The sequence below is a fragment of the Pelophylax lessonae genome, assembly GCF_965119305.1.
Source record: "Pelophylax lessonae genome assembly, chromosome: 8".
NCBI lineage: Eukaryota > Metazoa > Chordata > Amphibia > Anura > Ranidae > Pelophylax > Pelophylax lessonae.
Window position 1 is genome coordinate 224,780,047 of NC_138775.1, and position 13,218 is coordinate 224,793,264.

The 13,218-nt window shown below is 42.1% G+C and overlaps 1 protein-coding gene across 1 annotated transcript in view; it reads left to right on the forward strand.

Moving 5' to 3' along the window:
* Window positions 1–3,321: 3,321 nt before the first annotated feature.
* The window catches only part of LOC309561660 (uncharacterized protein), a gene marked incomplete at its 5' end in the record, with an annotated part of 47,811 nt that continues 37,914 nt past the window's right edge, over window positions 3,322–13,218 (forward strand). The window contains 6 exons of the mRNA XM_082265653.1: window positions 3,322–3,419; window positions 8,894–8,960; window positions 9,066–9,276; window positions 10,682–10,733; window positions 10,857–10,923; window positions 11,027–11,204. Coding sequence (XP_082121779.1) covers window positions 3,322–3,419; window positions 8,894–8,960; window positions 9,066–9,276; window positions 10,682–10,733; window positions 10,857–10,923; window positions 11,027–11,204 — 673 coding nt within the window. The remainder of the gene's footprint in view (window positions 3,420–8,893; window positions 8,961–9,065; window positions 9,277–10,681; window positions 10,734–10,856; window positions 10,924–11,026; window positions 11,205–13,218) is intronic.

Consider the following 13,218-nt stretch of genomic DNA (forward strand, 5'->3'; position numbering starts at 1 on the left):
ATATTACACAACTGTAACCTCTACCAAGCTAGATTACAAGTAGGAGTCAAGGTATTCAATACCCCAGTAGGCACCTGCCTACACAGAGACCAAAATGAATCCTTACGATCAATCACTGTGGATGAGGTCCAAAAAAGAAAACTTACTGTATCGAATACAAGGTAATGTCCAATTATAAGGTTCTAATAAACATCACACTCAAACGAGGAGTTCTTTGCTCGCCAATGACTTGCAGCTTCCAATAGTCGACACATGGGAATGACCACCAGGCTTAAAAACAAAAAAAAAAAGGAAGGAGGCGCATCTCTTTAGCGCAATAAAAGGCTTTACTGAAATCAAATATTGTAAAGAATCATAGCAATTGCACTCACATGTTATCCATCAGAGTGAAAATCTGATTACCCAGACAGGCTGCAAAAAGTCTTGGTACCCTGGTTTGTGGGGAAAGTTCCAATATAGAATAAAGTTCTACTGCTCAGCAGACTAATCCAAAAAGCTGGGTATGGAGATTAAATTTGTCCACGGTGTCAGAAGCCTTCCACACTGAAACAGCGGTCGGAGTTCCAACTCAGAAACAACATACTCACAACAAAACAGTAAATGAAAAAACAATCAGCGCAGACAGGTAAGTGTAGCTAAACTAGATGGAAATGCCAGCTGAACACCGACCCAGGATACACAGCAAAAAATCCCAGAGAGATATAACAGACAAAATGATGCAGCGCAAATCCTGTAAATAATGGCATAAGAAATAAAGAGTCCCAAAAAGATGAAAGAGACAGTTCCTTAGGTCCAATCTGTGTTGAAAGAGGATATAGGAGACAACGACTCCACACAGTGATCTCCCTCCACCATAAAGCACACTGATGCCCTCACCTCATGATTCGACCACTGTGTTACCAGAGGTCAAAAATCGCAGTGTCAATCCACATCAATAAGCAGGCTTCAGGTACATTTGTATACACTCCTTGATAACTAAGGACCAGATAGGACTCACAGACCGGATTCCCCAAATGTAGACATTCCAAGGTATAAACGAAAGAAGAAAACCTCTAAGTGCAGACTGCCAGTACTAAACTTCTTTTAATAAATATAGTTTGCACTTACATGGTAAACGATAAACACAGGCACATCAGTACAGGTGCACATCGATAAGACTTCAGCGTCGTGGGCTGTGCATACCAGCAGCCAGCCACACACGCTCGGAAGTCGGAACAGCAGCAGCAGCGGGTGACGTCAGACGGATGCGGCTCAACCTCCCGTACGTACGTTACATCCACCGGGACTTCGTCAGCGGGGGTGGAGCCTATCAGTCACCAACATGATTATATAACCTGACGCTGCTCACATGATCTTGAGGACATACTTGACAAAACACTGAGGACATCTAGTGGTCAATGTCAAGTATTACATCCTTCAAGTAAAAGAACCCACAAGGTCTCTTATAAATACTAATGACTCATGGTCAATTTGTAAAAACTTTTTTCCATATCCCAGACAATTAAAAGACCTGACATCAACCGCTGCTGTAATAAATAACACATGTATATATCTTTACAAATGAAGGCACATACATATAATGTAAAAATACCCACACTGTTAAAAACACATAAAAAAAAAAAAAAAAAAAAAAAATGTGTATTAAAAAGTTCATATAAAACAGAAACAAATATAAGATATAAAAAAAGAGTCAATCACCTATCCGAAATAAAACAATTAAGGTCAAATTCAACATTTAACCCAGACGGATGAGAAACTCTAGTTTCAAATATCCAGTAAGATTCCCTTTGGCTCAGGAACCTAACAAAATGTCCTCCCCTCCAGTGCCTATTCACCCTCTCTATGCCCCAGAACCGCAAGCCTCTGGGGTCACGATTGTGCACCATCCTGAAATGTTTGGACACACTATGGGTTTTCAGGCCTTTCTTGATGTTACTCACATGTTCGCCAATGCGAACCTGCAATGCCCTGGAAGTTCTGCCGACATACTGGAGGCCACAATCACACTCCAGCATGTAGACAACTCCCTGGGTCTGGCATGTGATCAATTCCCGTATTGGATAGACCTTATTTGTGGCAGATGCTGAAAATTCCTTCCGCTTCTTAACATTGCACTTGGAATGCCTGCAGGCTCGGCATCGCCCACAAGCATAGAAGACATAGATGTTCCGACTTCCGAGCGTGTGTGGCTGGCTGCTGGTATGCACAGCCCACGACGCTGAAGTCTTATCGATGTGCACCTGTACTGATGTGCCTGTGTTTATCGTTTACCATGTAAGTGCAAACTATATTTATTAAAAGAAGTTTAGTACTGGCAGTCTGCACTTAGAGGTTTTCTTCTTTCGTTTATACCTTGGAATGTCTACATTTGGGGAATCCGGTCTGTGAGTCCTATCTGGTCCTTAGTTATCAAGGAGTGTATACAAATGTACCTGAAGCCTGCTTATTGATGTGGATTGACACTGCGATTTTTGACCTCTGGTAACACAGTGGTCGAATCATGAGGTGAGGGCATCAGTGTGCTTTATGGTGGAGGGAGATCACTGTGTGGAGTCGTTGTCTCCTATATCCTCTTTCAACACAGATTGGACCTAAGGAACTGTCTCTTTCATCTTTTTGGGACTCTTTATTTCTTATGCCATTATTTACAGGATTTGCGCTGCATCATTTTGTCTGTTATACTCACAACAAAACCACAGTCACAACAAGCAATTATGGACCTTGGCCTGGGTCATTTGTATTCCGTGGTGCTTCAAAACTACAGACTCCTAAACCTACAAAATTCCCAACCCAAAAACCACCAGGTAGTCTTCTGTCACAGACCACACATAACCACAGTAAACAATATCTAATGTCTCTCAAAGTTAGGTAATGTCAAAGTGCTCAAATAGATCATTACAGTCAAATTACTTTGTACATCGTACTGTACTAAAGTAACAATTCATCCCCATTTGTCTGGGATTGTCCACATTATGAGGGATCTGTCCCTGGCAAGCAAGCCTCCCTGGTAAAACCCTGGCAAGGAAGTCTAACAGTTTGACCCAAACAGTGCAGGCATTTTGGCCACCTCAATATAGTGACTACTGGTCTCTGTAGCCAATGCACATGTGCTGCAATTGTTAGGCGGTTGGTCAGCTTTCTTTTTTACAGAATTGAAAACCAGAAAACAAAAAGCCAACCTGCCGTTCAAGAATTTTTGAGGACATGCAATTGGCTAAAGAGTCCCTTAGCACCCCATTGGGGTGGCTGCTGTGCCTATGCAGTGCAGGTTGGACTTCCCCGCTGAGAACTTTAGTGTGTATTCGTGTGTTCTGGGGATCCATGGTGCTGTGGAAGTTTGCCCTGCAAAAAGACCAAGAATGTGGAAATTGGTGCTGGAGAAGAGGCGTCTGGATTAACACATCCTGCCACTTCTCCAGGTAAGTGTGAGCACAGATCTGGTTACATTCTTTACAGTCTGGCCTGGCTTTCAAAACCAGGCAAAACTTTATTTTCTTTTTTCTTACTGCAGAGACAAGTGTCTAGAGTTGGCAGTAGCAATCAATTTAAAGTGTTTGTTTTTTTAGTTTAGGGGGAAAAAGTGAGGACCAGCATTTGCTTACTTAGTAATTGTATGTGGGTCTTCACTTTTCAAACTAAAACTGATGTAGCACCCTCCAATGTAGGTGCTATGTAAAATATAGTGGGCTTTGTCTGCTTATCAGCAAGGCCATGTTTTCAGCTAGGTTGGAATGTGTTCCCAGGTGTGCCTGTTGTGTTGGGGAGTCTCCCCACTGTATCCCAATGAAGGCTCTCATTGGGCAGTGGAGGAAACCTGACCAATAGCACACCAGGACTTGTATCCATCCTGGAAGGGCAGATTCTGCCGCACAGCATTCTGGTAGAGGGTATAAGTCTGTGGGGAGCACATGACAGATGGTCTTTGGCAGGAAGCAGAGTCCCAGGAGTGAGGTGATGGCTGTCTCTCCTCCTGTCAGGAAGAATCGGGTGTCCCAGGCAACTTGCGTGAGTGGGCACAGGGCTGAGCTGCAGAGAAGCATCCAGGTGTGCTGAGGACCAGTGGAGCGTTGGGGTCGAGTTTCAGGAAAGCATTCATGAGTCATGAGTACTGCAAACTGCCCCTGGGGGTCTGCCTAGCAGAGGGGACCACTCCGGAGATGGTCAGGGATCCAGGAGCTAGCTATATAGTAAAGGGGGTGCCAGAGATTACCCTGAAGAGTAAAGGGGGTGCCAGCGGTTGAGCCCTGAAGTGTAAAGTGTTAAGTTTTGCAGCATCATTGCCAGTGGCATCCTCAGTCAGAGAAGACTACAGGGAGCAGTGCACAGGACTTTTGAGCTGTGAGGAAGCATCAGAAATCAAGTTTAAGTTCACAGACAGCAAGTCAGATTTACAAGCGCCAGTAAGCGTTGGTCGGCATTCAGCCGGCGCCAAGGCAGCGCTAGATGGCATTTTTTTCTCAAGTGTCCCAATTCTGTAACTAGTTGAGTCAGAGGAGTATCCCACTCATTCCCTTCTCCCATCCAATTTCCTACAATAAAACTAAAAACAAAAGATGCCGGACTGTTCATTGTCTCGGATCTCACACTTTAAATGTTCTGTTGGTGTTAACCGTAACCATGGCAGACCCATATCCAGCACTGATGCTGGAAATACTGCTACACTAAGAAAACAAAAAAGCTGTAAACTGATTGGTTGCTAATTCATGGAGCTTGTCTCTGCAGCAAAATATGGTAGTATAAATAAGAACATTTATTGCTGTTGTTTATTACTAAGTGCTAAAACTTTAATGCATTACTTTCTAGCTTTATTTGCTCTTAACCTTTGCAGTCTGTGCGTTACTAACCTCTGCACTGTGTGTATTACTTATCCCTGAAACTTGAAATCTTTACATTACTCTTGACAGTGTACTTTACATAGCCCTGACTGCTGCACTCTGGGCATTACTTATGCCTTACCCCTCTACCTTGTGTGACACTCTCTTCTGACTTGCTCTTGACCTTTGCAATCTGTGCATTACTAACACCTGTACTCTGTGCATTACTTACCCCTAAAACCTGAAATCTTTGCTTTAGTTACTCCTAACACCTGCACTCTTTGCGTTACTTATTCTTGACTCCTGCACTCTGTGCATAACTTGCACTCTCTCTGTTGCTTACGCCTGACTCCTTCACTCTTTATGGTAATTACTCTTGATCCCTGCACTTTGAGGGTCACTCACTACTGACCCCAGCACTCTAAGCATTACTTGAGTACCAGCATTATCTACCTTACACACTCCTAAACCCTGCACTCTGTGGGTCATGCACTCCTAGCAACTGCAGTCTTTGTACTCTGTACTTTTGTTCTAGGATCAGTAGGCTCAGGTTTTATTAAAAAAAATTTAAATTAACCAATACTACCGTATTGTATGTGAAGACAGTAAGGGCTGCTCACAGCCCGAAGCATCAGAGAGCAGTCAGCAGCCAGGAAATGAGGAATGTAGTGCTACCCCAGCAGCAGCCGCTGATTATGTCAGGTCATCTGTTCTTACCTCAACCTGTTACAAAAAGTGCAGCAATAGTATATACAGTACCTCACTCCATTGAGTAACATGTAATCTTTAAGACTTGTTACTGATAGACATTATAAGAGGGAAAAGGAGTGTCCAGAAAGGAACCATCCTCAACACCGATTCACACTGCCTCTTTCCCCTTAGTATAAACCCCCAATCATGGAAGGTCAATCGAGCACTGTTATAATAATCCTGGAGTAATGCTGCTGGATCAGATAACCAACTTCTCCCACATGGAACCATAAGCAGCTGCCCACAATGTCTTTCCCAGTTTTTTTAATATGTGCATTTTCGATCATTGGTAGCCGTCTGTCTCTTCTGAGTTCAGGCAGCGAGCCCCCAATGATTTACCTGCAGAATCCTGGGATACAGTAAGTGATGGAGAAATTCCAGCTGGATGCAGGAGCATGGCATGTCATTCGCATCGTATATTTTACAAATATTTACAGGCTTTTTGTTTCAGTCCTGAGCAAAACTTTTTCATTGTCCTGCTTCTGGCATGACTGGAATGAGGAGTTAATCACCTGGTGAATGGTCAATCATTCGCCAGGTGATTAACTCATCAAACCCAGTCATGCCAGAAGCTTGACTGGCATGTTACACTTTTTGTAATGTGTGGTGACTTGTCATAAATTCTGGCCAGTAGGACTGCCATATTGCAGCTGTACGCAGAAGAGAGTTTTCAATGATAAAGGGCAGTAACACTCTCCAGGTGTTTCTGCACAGAATCAACTAACTGAGCTCTAAAAAAACAGTAGTCCACTCACCACTTTGACTGTTTCTGACAATGCAGGTTCACTTTCACAGGTGGGGGGGGGGAGAAGCTTTAGAATATTGATGGTTTCCAGTCGCTTCTGGCTATGATTGAACAAATAGCAGCTTCCGGGATGCAGCAGTGAACTTGATCAGCTTATCTGGGTCTGGCGAACTGGGTCCTCTGGCAGCTTCAGCAGTAGGCCTCTGTATGTGACTTGGGCACAACAGACAGTGACACACTGACTCTAACTCAGTTCATGCAGCAGATCTCACCACTCTCAGGACTTGATGAATCCTGGTTTTAATGCAGCACTAAAACTGTAGCCGTTCTCCTAGACTCTCTCTGCAACAGGACCTTCCATTCTTTCCACACCATTGGCTATCTCCCAACTGCCCCACTCTTTCCTAGGCTTTTCTATTTATAATGCTCCTCCTGCCTCCAGGCACTCTAGGTCCTGTATTTTATCTCTATATGTAAAGTACTGGCACCTCTTCTGGCAAACTTCATCTCCCAGCATTCAGTGCTCTAGCTTTGAATGGATCAAAAACTCTATATACGAAGAGCTTCATCTTGTGGTGAGATCAAGGGACTACATTCAGAGAGGGTTAACCATAACCTTTCCTTTTTTAGACCTGCACATTTCAGTAACAGTGATTCTGTATACATTTCCTAGACTTAAAGCGGTATTATACTTTTACCTACAGGTAAGCCTATAAAAAGATTTACCTGTAGGTAAAATAATATCTCCTAAACCTGCACGGTTAAGGAGATATTCGCCCTGCATGCACCAGCTGACACCAGCGGCACATGCGCTCTGAAGATCCAGCGGACCTTCAGAGCTCCTTGCCGGCTCCTTGCGGCTCAGGCCACTCACAGCGCTGGAGCCACCGAACCCGGAAGAGACGCATTGGGAAGATGTCAGCTGCCTCAGTGGTGTCCGGGCGACCGTGTCGGGGGTTCGTTTTAAGGTAAGTATTTCATAATGTGATGCATACTAGCTCATTATACCTTTGTACTGCAGAGTTGTTTTTTTTTTTTGAGGATACAACCGCTTTAACATGCAATTAATCTTTCCAGGGCCTGGTTGGGCCCACTCCAAGTGTATTTTGTTTATTTGTAATTCCTGGAGTTTAGCTTTAGGTTTGTAAATAAAGTGAAGCTGTGATCTTGTTTACCACTTGCCTACTGTGCACTTTCACCCCCTTTCTGCCAACAACAATTTTCAGCTTTCAATGCTGTCGCACTTTGAATAACAATTACGTGGTCATGCAATACTGTACCCATCTGAAATTTGTATTGTTGTTTTAAGATAGATAGAGCTTACTTTTGGTAATATTTTTTGGTAAGCAAATGAAAAAAGACAGAAAATTTTGAAAAAAAAATATTTTTCTTGGTTTCTGTTAGAACATTTTGCAAATAGGTAATTTCTCTTCTTCACTGTGCTGATGAAGCTGCACTGATGGGCACTGATTAGGCACTGATAAGCTGCACTGATGGGCACTACTGATGGGCACTGATATGTGGCACTGATGGGCACTGATATGCAACACTAATGGGCACTGATATGCAACACTAATGGGCACTGATATGCTGCACTGATGGGCACTGATATGCTGCACTGATAGACACTAATGAGGCTGCACTGATCATCAGGGCACTCATAATCAGTGCCCTGATTATCAGTGTAAGTGTGCCCTGTCCCAGGTTCGCCGGTTATCGGCATTTGTTTCCTTGTAATGAGCTGTGATTGGACACATCAGATCACATGGTAAAGGCCCACTGTGATTGACCTATTACCTCGATCAGTGATGATGAAGGACACAGCGATCACAGTGCGTGTGGGGGAGGCGGGGTTTTTGGAGGATGTCAATAGGCGCCCACCTAGAAGAAGATGGCGGCACTGTAGCCATCATTCGGCTATAGCATGGTCAGCAAGTGGTAAATACCTAATCCTGTACTGGGAATACAAAACAGGATTTTTCCTTGCACATAATTGTGTACTTAAAGGGAACACAACCTCTCTTTATTCACTATGCTAAGTGAAAATAAAATCCGCTTAGCAAGCAATTTCTCTACTTTAGTAAATCAACACTTCTATGGGTCAATCATGGGAAGGGCAAGACAAAAAAGAAACAGACATTGTAAAGAATGATAGATTTGCACAATGTATAGTAACCTTACTATTGCTTTGCACAAATCCCAGCAGTTATGCCAAACTTTTATTATTCAGAGAACTGAACAACCAGTATTTTAATCCTATTGCTTGTTAGGATTAACTACAGTTTGTTCATATGAAGGCAATCCAGTGCTACAATAGAACATTGAATTGTCATTATGACTTGTTCACTACCCAGACAAGAAAACTGATGTAATGTTTTTCCATTTCTTTCCAGTACTAGCAACCTGTTCAACTAGTGCCAGAAACCTGCAGGAATCAATTTCAATGTAAGTTTTGTCTAAAAATACCTTCTCTGCCTAAAAGCATTACATTCACGAAAAAAAATAAAAAAAAAACTCACAGAAAATAATATACAATATATCCACATGAATACAAGTTTTAAAAGCAATATTTTGTATTTCTAAGTGTACAGTGTCCATCTGAGTGCCAGGCGAATGGAGGGACTGTTTGGGGAACTGATGTCTATACAGATGTAAGTTATACTTATTACCACTTTTCTTATGTAAAACCATCATAAAATTTATAATGTAGAAAGTTTAACACTAATCTTTTACTTAATGCCATGTGTTTATCTTAGGATTCCAGCATATGCAAAGCAGCTATCCATGCTGGAATTCTGGGTAATAATGGAGGACTAGTGACAGTGGAAAAAACACCCGGACAACAGAGTTACAGTGGATCAGCAAGGAATGGGGTCACAACAAACAATTATGGATCTTGGCCTGGGTCATTTGTATTGCATGGTTCTTCAAAACCACCAACTTCTAAACCTACCCAAAAACCACCAGGTAATCTCCTACCAAAGACTACAGTAACCAATATGATATGTCTCCCAGAGTTAGGTAATGTCCAAGTGCTCAAACAGATCATTTATAGAACAGTCAAATTATTTTGTGCAAGGTACTGTACTATGGTTACAATCAGTGCCCATTTACCTGGGATAGTCCACAGCTGTGTCCTGTAAGTAAGCATCCCTGGTAAAACTTTGTCAGGGGAGTCTAAATGTTTTGCTTGCAAAGTGCAGACATTGTGTCCACCCCAATATGGCAACTACTGCACTCTGTAACCAATACACATGTGCCGCAACTGTTAGGTGGTCGGTCAGCTTTCTTTTTTTCATGGTATTGAAAACCTAGAAAAGAAAAGCCGACTTGCTGCTAAAGTATTGTCATGCATGTGCAATTGGCTAAATAGTTCCATATTGGGGTGGCCTCTGCGCCTATGCAGTGCGAGTTGGACTTCCAAGAAATTTAGTGGGGATGCTTGTATTCTGGGATTTAAAGACCATGTGAAAGTTCTCATTGCAAGAATATGGAGAACGGTGCTAGAGAAGAAGAGTCAGAGATAACGCATCCTACCACTTCTCCAGGTAAGTGTGAGCATAGATCTGGGTTCCATTTTTTACAGTCTGGCCCAGCTTTCAAAAGGTTAGACTTTTTGCTGCAGAGAAAAGCATCTAGAGTTGGCAGTAGAGACCAATTTAAAGTGATTCTTTTTTCTTAGTTTGAGGGTAAAAAGTAAGGACCAGCCTTTGCTTACTTAGCAACCACATGTGGGTCTTTACTTTTCAAACCAAAACTAAGAAAACAGAAAAGCTATAAATTGATTGGTTGCTATGACCAATTCACAGAGCTTTTCTCTGAAGCAAAATGTTGTAGTGAGAAATTTATTGCTGTTATTTATCACTACGTACTAAACTATTAAATACCAAATACACTACTTTCTAGCTTTGCTTGCTCTTGACCTTTGCAATGTGTGCGTTACTTACCCCTGAAACCTGAACTCTTTATGTTCATTACTCCTGACACCTGCATACCTTGTGTTACTTACTCCTGACTCCGGGCATTACTTATGCCTTACCCCTGTACTCTGTGCAACACTTACCCCTGACTTCTAAACTCTTTGTGTTACTTCTCACCAAGTGCACTTTTTCTGTTACTTACTGCTGACTCCTGCAATCTTTGTGTTATTTACTTCTTACCCCTGCACTCTGGGGTTTACCTACTATTGACCCCAGCCCTCTCAGCACTACTTATGCCTGACACGGGTACTATTTACCTTACACACTCCTTACAAACAAAGTTTGTTTAATATGAAGGCAATCCAGTGCTACAATAGAACACTGCATGGACATTATGACTTTTTCACTATCAAGACAAGAAAACCGATCTAATAATTTCCGTTTCTTTCCAGTACTAGCAACCTGTTCAACTAGTGCCAGAAACCTACAGGAATCTATTGCAATGTAAGTTTTATCCTAAAATAATATTTCTGCCTAAATACATTTACAATTCACAAATGCTTTAAATAATATACAGTATAATATCATAAATACAAGTTTTAAAAAGCAAAATTTTGTACTTCTAAGACTTCAGTGTCCATCTGAGTGCCAGGTGAATGGAGGAACTGTTTGGGGAACTGATATCTACACAGATGTAAGTTATACTTTTTACTATTTTTCTCATATAACACTAAAACATAGCTAATGTAGAAAGGTCTAACATTATTTTTGCACTAAATGCCCAATATTTATTTTAGGATTCCTCAATATGTAAAGCAGCTATCCATGCTGGAATTCTGGGTAATAATGGAGGACTGGTGACAGTGGAAAAAAAACCTGGACAACAGGGTTACAGTGGATCAGCAAGGAATGGAGTCACAACAAACAGTTATGGATCTTGGCCTGGGTCATTTGAATTACCAACCCAAAACCCAGGTAATCTCCTACTACAGACCAGAGTATCCAATGTATGTTTCTCAGAGTTGGTTCATGTCAAAGTGCTCAAATAGATCATTTACAGTCAAATGACTTTGTACAACGTACTGTACTAAGGTGACCGTTCATCCCCTTTCGCCTGGAATAATCCACATTTTGAGGGATGTGTCCTCGGCAAACAAGCATCCCTGGTAAAAACCTGGCAGGGAAGTCTAAAAGTTTGGCTCGCACAGTGTAGTTATTGTGGCCATATTGCTATGGCGGCTGGTGAACTCTGTAGCCAATGCGTATGTGCGGCAATTGTTGGGCAGTAGGTCAACCTTCTTTTTACAGGATTCAAAAGCCGGAAAAGAAAAGCTGGCCTGTTGCTCAAGTATTGTCATTCATGTGCAATTGGCTAAAAAGTCCTTAAGTGCCATACTGGGGTGGCTGCTGCATCTATGCAGTGCAGGATGAACTTCTCCACTAAGAACTTTAGTGGGTACGCTTGTGTTCTGGGAATCAATATTGCTGGGGAAGTTCTCCTGAGTAAAAAGACAAAAATATGGAGATCAGTGTGCTGGAGTAGAGGCATCTGAATCAACACATCCTGCCACTTCTCCAGGTAAGTGTGAGCACAGATCTGGTTACATTATTTACAGTCTGGCCTGACTTTCAAAAGCAGGCCAAACTTTTTGATGCAGAGACGAGCATCTAGAGTTGGCAATAGCTACTAATCAATTTGAAGTGATTCTGTTTTCCTAGTTTCGGGTAAAAATTAAGGACTAGTATTTCCTTACTTAAGCCTCGTACACACGCAATGATTATCGGCCGACCGATCGGCCGTCTTTTGTCCAGTGTTGTTGTGTTGGTTGAAATGTGCTCTAGACTGCACACGAATTTTCTCGGCCAACAAAAACCAACTTCAGAAGGGATGTCATGTGATGGTTTACTTTCCGTGTGTTTTTTCTTCTCTGAGCATGCCCAGTCTTGCTCATCAGATTTTTGTCTGCCAAAATCTGTACTGACTGACGGAAAATCGGCCGTTCTGTTGACGGCCAACAAAAATTTTATAGCCTGCACACCAGATTTTGTTCGGCCGAAAAGTCGGAGTCAGTTGTCGGAAGCATCATACTAACAAGCCGACAATCGGCCGATCGGACGTTGGCCGAAAATTCACGGCCAACAATCGTTGCGTGTGTACGAGGCATTAGTAACCACATGTGGGTCTTTACTTTTCCAACCAAAACTAACAAAACAGAAAAGCTTTAAATGATTGGTTGCTACTACCAATTCATAGAGCTTGTCTGTGCAGCAAAATATGGTAGTAAAAATAGAAACATTTATTGTTGTTGTTTATTACTATGTACTAAACATTTAAATACCAAATACACAACTTTCTATCTTTATTTGCTTTTGACATTTGCTTTTGACCTTTGCAATCTGTGCATTACCATCCTTTAACCCCTGTGTGTTACCCTCCCCTGAAACCTGAAATCTTTACATTAGTTACTACTGACAACTGCACTCTTTGTGTTACTTAGTGCTGACTTTTGCACTCTGTGCACTAAAAAATGCCTTAACCCTGTACTCTGTGTGACACTTACTCCTGACTTCCAAACTCTTTGTTTCTAACTTCTGACCCTTACATTCTCTCTTTTACCTCCTGCTAACTCCTGACACACTTTACATTGCTTACACCTGATCCTGCACTCTTTCCGTTGCTTACACCTGACACCTGCAATTGTTATTACTTACTCCTGACCTGACCCCACCACTGTAAGCATTATTTATGGATGACACTGGGATTATTTACTTTTTTCACTCCTAAAGTCATTCTGAGTGTCATGCACTCCTGGCTCCTGCACTCTTTGCATTATGCACGTTTTGTCCCAGGAAAGAGTAGGTTTAAGTTTGATTAACAGATTTTAAAGTGGACCAATAGTTCTGCATTGTACATGAGGACAGAGAGGGCTGCTGGTGGCAGCCAGGAGCATCATAGAGCAATCAACAGCCTGGAGAACGAGGAATAAGG